We start from the raw sequence: 14,273 nt of genomic DNA on the forward strand, positions 1-14,273 counted from the left end.
TATCTATTTCTCCCTTTCCCTTCCTCACTCTCTAAAAATCAATAAAGGGGGAAAAGTGAGATTAAAAGATATAGAGACAAGTGGGAATGATAATACGATATATCAAAACTACTGGGTGCATTGAAAGCAGTAATAAGAGGGGAGTTTATATCATTTCCGGCCTATCTGAAGAAACAAGAGCAATCCCAAGTAAACAACCTAACATTACAGCTTAAAGAACTAAAAAATGAAGAACAAAAGCAACCCAAACTCAGCAGAAGAAAGGAAGTAATAAAAATTAGAACAGAATTGAATTAAATAGAGAACAAAAAGACTATACAAAAAATTAATATAACAAAGAGCTGGTTCTTTGAAGAGATTAAATTGACAAACCCCTGGCTAGACTCATTAAGGAAAAAAAGAGAAAAGACCCATACAAACAAAATCAGAAATGAAAGAGAAGTCATCACAGACATCAGATATACAAAGGATCGTACTAGAATACTATGAAAGATTGTATGCCACCAACCTAGAAGAAGTGGAGAATTTTTAAGAAATATATTACATTTCTAGACTAAATCATGAAAAACTGGAAAATCTAAATATACCGATCAACAGTGAGGCAATTTAAACAACCATCAAAAACCTCCCCAAAAGTAAAAGTACAGAACCAGATGGCTTCACTAGTGAATTCTACCAAACATTAGAAGATTTGATATTTATTCTTCTGAAACTTTTCCAAAAAATTGAAGAAGAGGAAATACTTCCTAACATGTTTTATCAGGCCAACATAACCCTCATACCAAAACCTGACAAGGATAATACACAAAGAGAAGACTACAGACCAATATCTCTAATGAATACAAATGCAAAAATCCAAAACAAAAGACTAGCCGATTGAATACAGCAATACATTAAAAAATAATAATACATCATGATCACGTGGGGTTCATTCCAGGGAAACAAGATGATTCAACACATGAAAATCAATGTAATACACCACATTAACCAAACAAAGAAAAAGATCATGTAATATCAATAGATGCAGAAAAAGCATTTGATAAGATACAATATCCATTTATGATTAAATACTCAATAAAATAGGTATAGAAAAGTATCTCAACATAATAAAGGCCATATATAACAAACCTTCAGCCAATAGCATATTCTTTTTTAAAAAATGTCCACCTGGGGATATTTTTCTATTTATCTTCAGATAGAATGGGAGGAAAGAGGAGAGAGAGAGAGAGAGGGAGACAGAGAGAAACATTGATGTGAGAGAGACATACTGACTGCTTCCCACACAACCCAACCAGGCCCAGGGACCAATCCACAAGCAAAGTACATGACCTTGACTGGAATTGAACCTGCGACTCTTTGGTTCATGGGCCAATGCTCTAACTGCTGAGCCTAACCAGTCAGGGCAGCCAATATCATATTCAATGGTAGAAACCTGAAAGTCTTTCCTCTAAAATCAGGAACAAGACAAGAATGCTCACCCTCACCATTCTTATGCAAAATAGTTCCCATAGTCCTAGCCCGAGGAATGAGGCAAGAGAAAGAAATAAAAGGCATCCATATTGAGAAGAAAGATGTAAAAATGTTGCTTTTTGCAGATGACATAATTCTGTATATAGAAAACCCTAATGACTCCATCAAAATACTATTAGAAATAATAAACAAATACAGGAAAGTTGAAGGATACAAAATCAATGTACAAAAATCCAATACTTTCCTATATATTAACTTCAGAAAAAAATTAAAAAAAAAAAAGCTTTTGCAATTGCAACCAAAAGAATAAAATACCTAGGAATCACCTTTAAAAGTATGTAAAGAACCTATAAACTGAAAACTACAAAGCATTATTAAAAGAGATTGAAAAAGACACAATGAAATGGAAAGATATTCCGTGTTCATGGATAGGAAGAATCAACATAGTTTAAATGGTCATATTACCCAAAGCAATGTACAGATTTAATGCAAGCCCCATAAAAATCCCAATGTTATTTTTTCAATGACATAGAACAAAAAAATCATCAGATATGTATGGAACTACAAAAGACCCAAATAGCCAAAGTAATCCTGAGAAAAAAGAACAAAGTCGGAAGTATCACACTACCTGACTTCAAATTATACTACAGAAATGTGATGATCAAAATAGTATAATATTGACAGAAAAACAGACACACAGACCAATGAAAAAACAATTGACAGCCCAGAAGTAAAACCATATGTATATGGGCAAATAATATCTGACAAGGGAGCAAAAAACAAATGAAGTAAAGATATCTTCTTCAATAAGTGGTGCTGGGAAAATTGGGAAGCTACAGGAAAAAGAAAAAAACTAGATTTCAGTTGTCCCCATGTGCAAACATTAATTCAAAATTAATCGAGAACCTAAATATAAGACTTGAAACAGTAAATTACATAGAAGAAAACATAGGTACTAAACTTATGGACCTTGGTTGTAGAGCACATTTTAATAATTTGTCCCCAAAGTCAAGAGAAGTAAAGGCAAAAATAAATGAATGGGACTATATTAAACCAAAAAGCTTCTGCAGAGCAAAAGAAACTTACCACAAAACAAAATGGCAACCAATTGAACAGGAGATGATATTTGCAAACAACAGCTCCGATAGGGGGTTAATATCCAAAATATATAAAGAATTCATACAATGCAACAGCAAACAAACAATTCAATTAAAAAATGGGCAGAAGGCCCTGGCCGGTTTTGTTCAGTGGTTAGAGTGTCGGCCCACGGACCAGAGAGTTCCAGGTTCAGTTCCCACTAAGGGCACTTACCTCGGTTGCAGTTTGTCCCTGTCTGCAGTTGGGGTCGTGTGGGTGGCAGCTACTTTTTGTGTCTCTCTCACATTGATAGTCCGCCCCCCCCTTCTGCTCTATCTGAAGATAAAAGCAAAAATGTCCTCAAGTCAGGATTAAAAAGAAAAAAAAATGGGCAGAAGACCTGAACAGACACGTCTCCCAAGAAGATATAGAAATGGACAATAGGTATATGAAAAGCTGTTCAACTTCCCTGTTAGGGAAATACAAATCTAAACTACAATGAATTGCCACCTCGCACCTGTTAAAATGACTATTATCAACGAGACAAGTAATAACAAGTGTTGGAGAGGTTGTGGAGAAAAGGGGACAGTCATTCACTGCTGGTGGAATGTAAACTGGAATAGCCACTATGGAAATCTGGCAGTTCCTCAAAGAACTTAAGGCTAGAGTTACTATATGACCACCAATCCTTCTCCTGGGTATCTACCCAAGTAACACAAAAACATTTTTTCTGCATAGATATATGCACTCTGATATTCACTGGAGCATTATTCACAGTGGCCAAGTCATGGAGACAACTAAAGTGTCCTTCAATAGAGGACTGGATAGCAAAGATGTGGTACAAACATGCATTGGAACACTACTCAGCCATAAGAAAAGATGAATTACTGCCATTTGCAATAACATGGATGGACCTTGAGAATATTATGCTAAGTGAAATAAGTCAGAAAAAGTTAAGAACCATATGATTTCACTCATATGTGGGATATAAATCTGAAACTCATAGGCACAGATAACAGTATGGTGGTTACCAGAGAGAAGGGAGTGGTGTGGGGGGACAAATATTTGGTGATGGAAGATGTTTTGACTTTGGGTGGTGGACACACAATGCAATATACATATCATGTATCATAGAAATGTACACTTAAAACCTATATGGTCCTATTAAACAATGTCACCCCAATAAATTTAATTTAAAAATCAAGGACAAAGAGTAGACTTGGGAGAACATAAAGAGTTTAATGTCGTGCATGTAGAGATTGAACTGCTCATAGACCCTCCAGTGGAGACATCCACTGTGCAGATGAGAATAACAGCTGGGAGCTCTGGAGAAAGGTCTGGGCTACAGAGACAGGTGTAGAGGTCACAGAATATACGCGAGGATTAAAGTGGTGGGTGTGGATGCCATCACTAAGAGGGCACAACTAAGGATACACAGAAGGTTGGAAACCCAATCCATTCCACAAATGGAGCTAAGAGGTGTTTTCTATTTTGTTTTTAATTTTTTTTTTATTGATTTTAGAGAGAGAAGAAGGGAGAGGAAGAGAGAGATAGAAACATCAACAAGGAGAACATCGATTGGCTGCCTCCTGCATGTCCCCTACTGGGGATTTGGCCCACAACCTGGGCATGTGCCCTGACCAAAAATTCAACCGACAACCTTTTAATGCATGGGTCGATGCTCAACCACTGAGCCACACCAGTCTTGCAAAGTGTCTTTTTGTTTGTTTGTTTGTTTGTTTGTTTGTTTGTTTGTTTTAATGACTATTCATTCCCTTTCTTGTTGGAGTTAAATAAAACAAAAAGAACCCATAGAATAACATAGTCTGGGATCTTACATAGACTCAACAATTAACACACTGTATGATTAGCAAGTAACTGAATGTTATATTTTTCAGTCTGTGAATTAGTTATAATATCTTCTATAATTCCTTAGAATTGTCATAAGGGAAAAATAAAGATATAAAGTTCTTTTATGAAGAAGTCCAAACTACCAAACAGAAGAGAAGCATCCTTCCACTCTGATTTTTATACCACCTTTCTATCTTCTCCCCCATTCCTGGAGAAATAAATTTTAAGGCCCCTAAAATGCATTATTCCCATGTAAAGACAAAAGTTACTCTTGTAGAAGAGAGGTTCAAAAGATCGTTTTCAGGTCAGAAAACACAAGGTAGACATAAAAATAAATCAGAGCGGAAAAGTGGTTACAGGTAAACTCTGAACTTGGCACAGCAAGGTCTGTAGGAGGCATTTTATGGAAGGCTGGGAAGCTAATGTATTTGTATCATATTTAGTACTGACCTAAGAGTATAGAGAATTATTTTAAAATAATACCACAATCAAATCACAGTTCCGATTTTAAAAATAATATCCTGTAATGAATTAGTTAAGAATGAAAGAAATGAAGAACACTTAAAACAGTAAGCTTCACTAATTAATTAAATTTTTTAGTTATGTTGTCCAAGGCCCCCTGGGGAAGACAAAGGTTGTCACAAGGTCCCTCTGTGCAGTTTCTATTAATCACTTTTTACATACTAAACAATTGTGTATCATGTCACTTTAACTGAAGTTAATATGATAGGGAAAATATCTGGAATAATAGTTCAATATTAAAATATTTGCTGAAAAAATTATGTAAAACATTCATAGATAACAAGAAAATATCTTTTTACAAAAGACTCTTCCCAGGGCTCCCTTCATATCTCTGTTCCTCAGGCTGTAGATGAAGGGGTTCAGCATGGGTGTCACCACAGTGTACATCACAGCCATGACCGTCTCCTTAACAGTGGAATTATCAGCTGATGGGCATAAATAGAGAGCAATAATTGTCCCAAAAAACAGTGACACCACAAACAGGTGGGAGCCACAGGTGGAGAAGGCCTTGCGGATACCTCTAGCAGAAGGGACCTTGAGGACAGACAACACAATCCGTGCATAGGACATGATGATAAGTAGGAACGGGATAATGACAATGAGCCCTCCGATGGTAAATATCACCCACTCATTAATTTGGATGTCAGAGCAGGACAGCCTCAGCAGAGCAGACAAGTCACAGAAAAAATGTGGGATCACATTGTCGGCACAAAAACACAACCTGGCCGTGAGCAGAGTGTGTAACAAGGCATGCAACGTGGTCAGCACCCAGGACAGCGCCACCAGGGAGAGACAGACCCTGGGGCTCATGATGGTGGTGTAGTGCAGGGGGAAGCAGATGGCCACGTAGCGGTCATAGGCCATGGCCACCAGAAGAAAGCTCTCCAGGTCTCCAAAAAACAGGAAGAAGTACATTTGGGCCAGGCAGCCTGAGTAGGGGATGGACGGAACTTGGCTCTTCATGTTCTGCAGCAACTTGGGCATTGTGACAGAGGAAAAGCAGAGGTCAGAGAAGGACAAATTGCTGAGAAAGAAGTACATGGGCGTGTGGAGGTGGGAGTCCAGGTGAATGAGCATGATGATGAGGAGGTTGCCCAGAACGGTGGTAACATACATGGCCAGGAACAGGGCATAGACCAGGTTTTTCTGCTCAGACTTGATGGGCAGTCCCAGAAGAAGGAACTCTGTGATGACAGTTTGATTCTCTCCTGTCATATCTGTCTCTAGTATATTTAGGAAGAAATAATAATGTGCATTAACACCTGAATTAAAAAATGAACACATTTCTATGATACATGGTGTTTTAGGCACTCTACAAATATACTTTACATCACCTTTTCACAATAACTACAATCTCTATTCTCTGAATCTCTATAATCAGAACCTCTATGTTAAAAAAAATGGCTGATTTTTTACTTCTCTTTAATACATACTGTTTCAACATTTACTCAACAAGAGGAAGACAAACCATCCAATTTTTTAAAATGGGCAAGGCCCTAAATACACACTTCTCCAAAGAAGATATACAGATGGCTAATGGACATATGTAACAATGCTCACCGTCACTAATCATCAGAAAGATGCAATTATCACTTCACACATGTCAGAATGGCGGCCATCAACAAATCAACAAATGACAAGTGCTGGCGAGAATGTGGAGAAAAAAGGACTCTAGTACACTGCTGGTGGGAATGCAGACTGGTGCCACCACTGTGGAAAATAATATGGAGTTTCTTCAACAAATTTAAAATGGAACTGCTTTTTGATCCAGCAATCCCACTTCTAGGACTATATCCTAAGAATCCTAAACACCAATCAGAAAGAAGTTATGCACTCATATGATCAAAGCAGCATTATTTACAATAGCTAAGATCTGGAAACAACCCAAGTGCCCATCAGTAGACGAGGGGATAAAAGGGCTGTGGTACATTTACACAATGGAACACTATGCAGCCGTAAAAGAGAAGGCTCTCTTACCTTTTGAGACAGCATGGATGGACCTGGAGATTATTATACGAAGTGAAATAAGCCAGTCAGAGAAAGACAAGTATCACATGATCTCACTTATATGTGGAATCTAAGGAACAAAATAAACTGATGAACAAAATGGATTCACAGACATAGAAGCATGAAAGAGACTAACAGGTTTCAAAGGGAAGGTGAGAGGGAGTGGGAAGAGACCAATCAAAGAATGTATATGCATATAAGCATAGCCCATGGACACAGACAACACACGGGTAAAGGTCTGGGATGAGGTGGAAGATGGGTGGAAGGGGGAAAATTGAGGAAATGAAGAACATCTGTAATACTCTCGATGATAAAATAAAATAAAATAAAATAAAATAAAACAAAATAAATGTTCCAACTTTTCTAAAACACTCTGGAACATTAGTTTCTGAGACACATAATGTATCAATTTTCCTCATACCTGCCATGCCAGACAGCCTCAGTAACTATAATTGTCTCCAGTCAAAATCTTACATAATGGTGGTCCTTGGGACTTTCTCCTAAACAACGTTCTCTTATAATTCTACATATGTTACCAAGAAAAGAATTGATCTATTTCAAAGGCTTTGGTTACCATTTAAACCTCAGATGTAGATTTCTCTCTAACCTGTAAAACAGTACACTCTGTTGCTTTAGGATGATCATCCCTTGGATGTATCACAGGCATTTTAAGCTCAACAGACCCAGAAAGAAAATCAGGATCTCACCCTGCGCCTCCTTCCAATCTCCTTCTCCTCCTCTAACTTCCCACATCTCATTGAAAGAGTTCTGGGCTCTGCAGTCAGAAACCTGGGAGTCTTCTTTCATTCCCATGTTTCTCTCATCAGCAGCATTCAGTCTGTCAGCAAGGCTGATAGATTCTTCCACTCAGTTCTCATTCAATCACTCCTTATCTCAACTTTCAGGACCCTCAACCACCTGACCTCAAATCTTGTTTATACTAACTGAAACAGGCTCCTAATTCATGTCCCTGCTTCCATGTTGGAACCTTCCTCGTCAAAACCTTTCAGTCTCACTGTGGCATTTTAAGGTGAAAATCTGATCATCATGCTCCCTCAGGTCTTCATGAATCCTCATTGTTCTTAAGGAAAAATTCCTTTTAGAAAATGCTTCATCTTTTTGACCCATCCAATAAAGGGGAATATAGTCAATAACATTAGGATAACGATGCATGGTGACAGATGCTTACTAGACTTAGTGTGGTGATCCCATTGTAAGGTATATAAATGTCAAATCAGTATATTGTGCACATGAAGCAAATGCAATATTTTATACCAACTATATTTAGATTTAAAAGTGCTCACAGCCGGAACCTTTCTACCACCACAGCCTCATCGGCCGCACCATTGCACGCACACCACTCTCTCCAGCAATGCTGGACCTAAATGTAACCATTTCTGGCCTCCAGCTGTTTGTGCTTGCCTAATATTTTCCTCCCCTGCTCCCTCTTCACCTGGCTTGCCCTTACCGATTCTCCAGGTGTGTAACATGTCACTTACTCAGCTAAACCTTCCCGTCTCCCCAGACCAGGCGAGGAGCCACTGCCATGCTTCCCAGCACACTGTGCTGTCCCCACAGCACTCAGTGCCATGGGCATCATTTGTGTAGGGCTGTCTTCCCCACCAGGTCGTAAGATCCATGCAGGAGAGGCCATGTCTGCTCAGGACTGCACCTGGCACCATGCCTTGATGTTGCTAATGTTTCATGAATATGTATTGAGAGTGCTTCAGGCTGAGACATGCATGCCTACAACTTTAAAGGCAGCAGAAGTCCTTTTAAGTAAGAGTCACTACTCCTACTAAATTTTCCTAGAGCAAGAAGTCTCTAGCCTCAATCGTTTAGCATTAAGTACGGCATTTTATTACTGTAATTTTGTGTCCATAGAAATGTTAAGGTACCTCACATTCACTACTCTTGTCACTGATACAGATGACAAAAATAATAGATATATAGCTATGCAGATAGTTGATAGATAGATGATAGATTAGATAGACAGATGATGATAGATAGATAGATAGATGAGATGATGATAGATAGATAGATAGATAGATAATAGAAAGATAGTCAAACAGATAATCTCCCATTGGTTCTATTTCTCTGGAGCATCTCGAAGCAGACAAAGAAAGCAGAGGAGAAGAACTAAGAGATGTGGGAAGCTCCTTCAGTAAACACATCACTGAAGCCAGGTGCTGGGATTTTCACCCCTTGATGCTCTTTGATCCAACCCCATTAACAGTTTTTACTCTTGGACACTATGTACTGTCAATACAGTGAAGGAAAACATCCAGGGAAAATCATACTCCTAGCTTCTCTGAATTTTGTTTCCCAGATAAATTAATGGGATCTGACTCTTGTGACAATAGTATGACTGGAGATGACAAACAGGAGACAGAACTTGCCCATGCCACCAACGATGAGCAATGAGCCTCTCATCTGTTCACCCGTTAAGTCCATAGTTCTCAGCGTGAACTGCACATGAAAATCACCTAGGAAAGTGCTTCTGAAATCAATGGCCATGCAAATCACCCAGGAGTTCTAGTAAAACACAGATCCTGATTCAGCAGAAAAACGGCTACTTTTTAAATTAGCACTCTGGTGACGCCCATTCTTGTTCAGGAATGACACAGTGAGCTGCAAGTATATATCATGTTATTAAAAATAAAGATCAGCCCTGGCCGGCTTGGCTCAGCTGTTAGAGTGTTGGCCTGCGGACCAATGAGTCTCGGGTTCTATTCCAGTCAAGGGCACGTTCCTCAGTTGCAGTTCATCCCCAGCCCTGGTTGGGTCGTGTAGGAGGCAACCAGTCGATGTGTCTCTCTCCCATCGATGTTTCTCTCTCCCTTCTTCCCTCCCTCCAACTCTTAGCTCAGATCTGATGATAAACAGGGAAAAATAACCTCGGGTAAGGATTTAAAAAATATAAATAAATAAAAAAATAATAATAATAATAAATAAATAAATAAATATCACTGGCTTCCCAAGGACAAATTAAATCACAATACCTAAGACAGGTTTTGTGCCATGGCTTTTAAAGCTCAAAGTGATTCCAAAATAAAGCAAGGGCTAGAACTATTACATTAAAGCCTACCTCAAAAGCTGTCATTATTCCATAGGAAGGAGTATTTATGAATGCTATTACTAATTTTAAAAAGAATATAACTAGTGTACATTAAAGGTTGAGAAAAGAGGGTCATCATACCTAAAAACTCCCCTGCAGAATATCACACAACCTGAGACATCAGACCCTCCGCTTAGAAGGACCCTAAGGGACCAACTCATTCATCCTCTGCCCAAATTAACCAGCCTGTCTGAGGGTGAATCCAGGACCCTGGCCTGAGCTCCTGGTCCCCTTTATTCACTAAGGCATGTGAAGTAACAGCCTCTTGTATTCATCACCTGTGCTTCAACATCCCTTCTCACCTCTCCCATTCTACACGTCAGTGGCCAAAAGGGCCCTAAGTCCCAGAGGAGGCTAGATCCTGGAGGAACTCATTAAAGACAAAGTAATTACCCAGGACTGCTCTAGGGCAATGCTCTCAGAGTTCTGGAACAGTGACTGGTTATAGCCACTGATCACACCAGACTGTGCTTGTGGGGGAGGGGAGGATGGAGACAAACTCATGCACAGGTGCTTAAACACTATCTGTTCAGTGGACAGCAGGCTTGTGGGACTGGAGCCTACATTTTCAGAGGTGAAGGAAAATGGCTGGAGAAGCTGTAAAAACTAGTAGGCGTGTACAATGCTTTACCTGGTGGAAAACTAGAAGCAATCAGTGTTCCTTGAGCAAAGTGACATGAAAGATACATGTTTTGCAAAGATTCTCGGGGTGGTAGAATCTCTCACTACAACCCAGTTCCCCATAAACATACGCTAGGGGAGAGATACATCTGCAGCTGACAAGGATCGGATCTCTATGACCCAACCTTATGCATGTATATGGAAAAGACTGGAGTAGGAGGAAAGATAAACTCTGACAGATCATATTCCATCTTCTTCAGCCTGAGATCAAAAAGGAAATCTAGACTGAATCCTACTGAGGCACTTCTATCTCCTTACTTCTTTTTTTTTTTTTTTTTATCCTCACCCGAGGACATTTTTCCATTTTTTGTTCAGGTAGAGTGGGAGGGAGAGAGAGGAACAGAGAGAGAGAGAGAAACATCAATGTGAAAGGAACACATCGAGTGGCTGCCACCCGCACAACCACCAGGGCTGGGGACAAACTGCAACCGAGGTACGCGCCCTTAGCAGGAACCGAACCCGGGTCTCTCAGGACCGCAGGCCGACGCTCTAACCGCTGAGCCAAACCGGCCAGGGCCATCTCCTTACTTCTTTAAGAAAACATTTTAAAACCTGCCACCACCATAATCTCTTCTACTCTACATAGGTGTCACATTAACTCCTAACCTCCAGTTCTTTCTTATGTTGCAATTGATCACAGGACTGTGGTTGACGTTTATACCTCCTTCTGTCACCACACATTCCATATTCTCTTTGACCATCACCTCAGCTGGCTGGGGTCCTTCACATAGTGATGTTAAGCAAACGTTCTTTTTTTTCTTTTTTTTTTTTCAATTTATTTATTCAATTTAGTTTTTTAGTTTTTTTTTTTATAACAGATGTTCCTCCTTTTTCCCCCTTGACACCCTCCTCCCGGCTCTTGACCCCACCCACCTTGACCAGTTTGTTGTCTGTATCCACTGGTTATGCATATATGCATATTAGTTCTTTGCAAACCTTCATTCTTTTTTTTTTTTAATCCTCACCTGAGGACATTTTTCCTTTTTTTTTTTTGTTCAGATAGAGTGGGAGGGAGAGAGAGGAAGAGAGAGAGAGAGAGAAACATCGACGTGAAGGGACACATCGAGTGGCTGCCACCCGCACGACCAACCAGGGCCGGGAACAAACTGCAACCGAGGTACGTGCCCTTAGTGGGAACCGAACCCGGGTCTTCCGGACCGCAGGCCGACGCTCCAACCGCTGAGCCAAACCGGCCAGGGCCCAAACCTTCATTCTTATGGAACCTGCATCCCTGCTATTCCTGCCTTTATTAGGTTCTCAGAGTTTTCATTAACATTTATTATTATACATGAAAATAATATCCAAAGAATATCCCAGAATTTCAGATGGTGCTCTCTGCTCCAGCTGTGCAGGGTAACTTCGGTTTCCCTTGGTAGTCAGTATGACCACGCTCGGCAGACGGCAGTCCTGCTCTTTGTCTATCGATTCACGCCGCAACCTGAGCAGCCAGTCAAACCAGACCTGAGGAGGGGCGACAGGAGATTCTACAGAGAAAAGCCAGGGCAGGTGGGACTCTGTTCTGGGGTGGAGGAACAGGGACCCAGAGCTGGTTCAGCATGTTTGTTACACAGCATGAGAAAAGAGGGGAAGTTCGAAAGCTTCATGGTCTCCAGACAAGAGATGTTTCCCCTGGCATCTGAGCTCAAGGTCGAGGCTGCCAACACATTCTTCCTGTGGCACAGAATGTTTCTGAATGGGCCTTGCCATGGCCGCACCATCAACAAGAGTCCTTGGCTCAGCCGCCCTCCACAGACTCACATATGAACTGCGAAATGTCCAAGTGGCAGGCTCAACTTCTAATTTAATTAAACCATTGTTATACGCACTTCTGCCTTGAGAACCGTCTGAGACACTTCTTGTGCACCATTTTCAAGTCTCTCCGCCTGATCTCTTGTTCCAGCCGCAGCTGCAGTGACCCACTCTGCATGGACTTCAACCAGCTTTAGAAGATGCCACCTGAGAGCACTTCACCTCATTTCTGCTCCTCAGGCTCCTGAATTCCTGCTCTCGGACTTCTCTGACTCCGTGAAACAGGATGTGATGGGAAGCTTTCTCAGTACATGAAAATATTTAGGTATCTGACCCATGTCGAGTGAATTGTATAGAGTCTGAGCTATGAATTGAGATGCTTTTTTTGCATATGGAAATCCAATCTTTCAAGTGCTGATGGTTGAAAAGACTATTTTCCACTGAAGTGTCTTTTCATCTTTGTTAGTGATCAATGGATGATGCACGAATGGATCTATTTCTGCACTCTCGATGCTATTCTATATTCTCTGTACCTCTCTACATTTCTATATTTTCTCTAATACCACAATTACCTAACTTAACAGTAACTCTGGAAACCAGGCAATGTGAGTCCTACTTTATTGTTTGTTTCCAAATCAATTTTGCTTTTTTAGTTTCTTGCCTTCACATATAAAATGTATAGTCAGATTGTCTGTTTGTACCCCTCATTGGAATTTTAATGGAAATGTATTGAATCTCTTAATTTCTTAAATGTAAATTTCTTAACAATAGTGTTGAATCTCCAATCCATAAATATGTTATATTTATCCATTTCTTGAAATCACCTATGAGTTATTTAATCAGTGTTTTGTGACTGTCAAGGTATCTTTGCATATATTGTGTAAGATTTATACCTAAGTATTTAATTGTTTAGTTCTATTGTAAATGGTACTTTACAGAGTTGTTTTCACTTTCTATATCTTTATTGCTAGTTGATATAAATATACATTTTAATTTGTTAATATTTGTATATTTACATACAGAATAAAAACTTAATATATTAACATTGTACCCTATGATATTACTAAACTCACTTGTTAGGTCTAGAACTCTTTTTTACATGTTTTGAGATTTTCTACATAGACGATTATGTTGTCTATAAATAGATATGGTTAAATTTTTTACTTTCAAATCTGTATACTTTTTATTTCCCTTTTTCACTGCCTTGGACTTCCAGTACAATGTTGAATAACAGCAATGAGAGCAAACATTTTTACTTTGTTCCTGATTTTAGGGAGAAAGCATTCAATTTTGCACCATTGACAATAATGTTTGCTATAGTTTATTAAAAGTCACTCTTCCATCAGGTGGACAAAATCTCCTATTCCCAGTGTGCTGAGAGTTTTAATCACATATTGGTTAAATTCATGTTAAATTTTTCTGTCAAAGGATTTTTCCGCACCTATTGAGATAATCTCTCTCTCTCTCTTTTTTTTGTGGCTAAATTTCCCCTCTTTTTCTTTTATTTAAATATGTTTTTATTGATATTTAGAGAGAGAGATAGAAACATCCAAGTGAGTGAAAAACATCAATTGGCTGCCTCCTGTACACCCCCTACTGGGGTTCAAGCACAAAACTCAGGTATGTGCCCTGACCAGGAATTGAACCGAGACCCCTCAGTCCATGGGAGGATGGCTCAATCCACTGAGCCACACAGGCCAGGCTAAATGTCTCTTTTTAATAGCAAAGGGCCATTTGGTAGTAATGTCAATAGAAATATTGTTTGGAATATCTCTCTCTCTTTTTTTTTATCCTCATC

At 39.5% G+C, this 14,273-nt stretch overlaps 2 protein-coding genes across 2 annotated transcripts in view; both read right to left on the bottom strand.

Moving 5' to 3' along the window:
• Positions 1 to 5,190: 5,190 nt before the first annotated feature.
• LOC118634325 (olfactory receptor 1E2-like) lies at positions 5,191 to 6,135 on the bottom strand. Its single transcript, XM_036268777.1, has one exon. It carries the CDS (start codon positions 6,133 to 6,135, stop codon positions 5,191 to 5,193), a length of 945 nt encoding a protein of 314 aa, XP_036124670.1.
• A 7,143-nt stretch (positions 6,136 to 13,278) lies between these two features.
• Positions 13,279 to 14,273, bottom strand: part of LOC118633840 (olfactory receptor 1E5-like) — a 58,261-nt gene continuing 57,266 nt past the window's right edge. The window contains 1 exon segment of the mRNA XM_036267952.1: positions 13,279 to 13,299. Coding sequence (XP_036123845.1) covers positions 13,279 to 13,299 — 21 coding nt within the window.

Source organism: Molossus molossus, unplaced genomic scaffold (genome assembly GCF_014108415.1).
Source record: "Molossus molossus isolate mMolMol1 unplaced genomic scaffold, mMolMol1.p scaffold_m16_p_19, whole genome shotgun sequence".
Classification (NCBI taxonomy): Eukaryota; Metazoa; Chordata; class Mammalia; order Chiroptera; family Molossidae; genus Molossus; species Molossus molossus.

What these genes read in the sequence shown, in the direction of transcription:
- LOC118634325 (XM_036268777.1), bottom strand. Translation starts at nt 6,135, where the DNA reads ATGACAGGAGAGAATCAAACTGTCATCACAGAGTTCCTTCTTCTGGGA.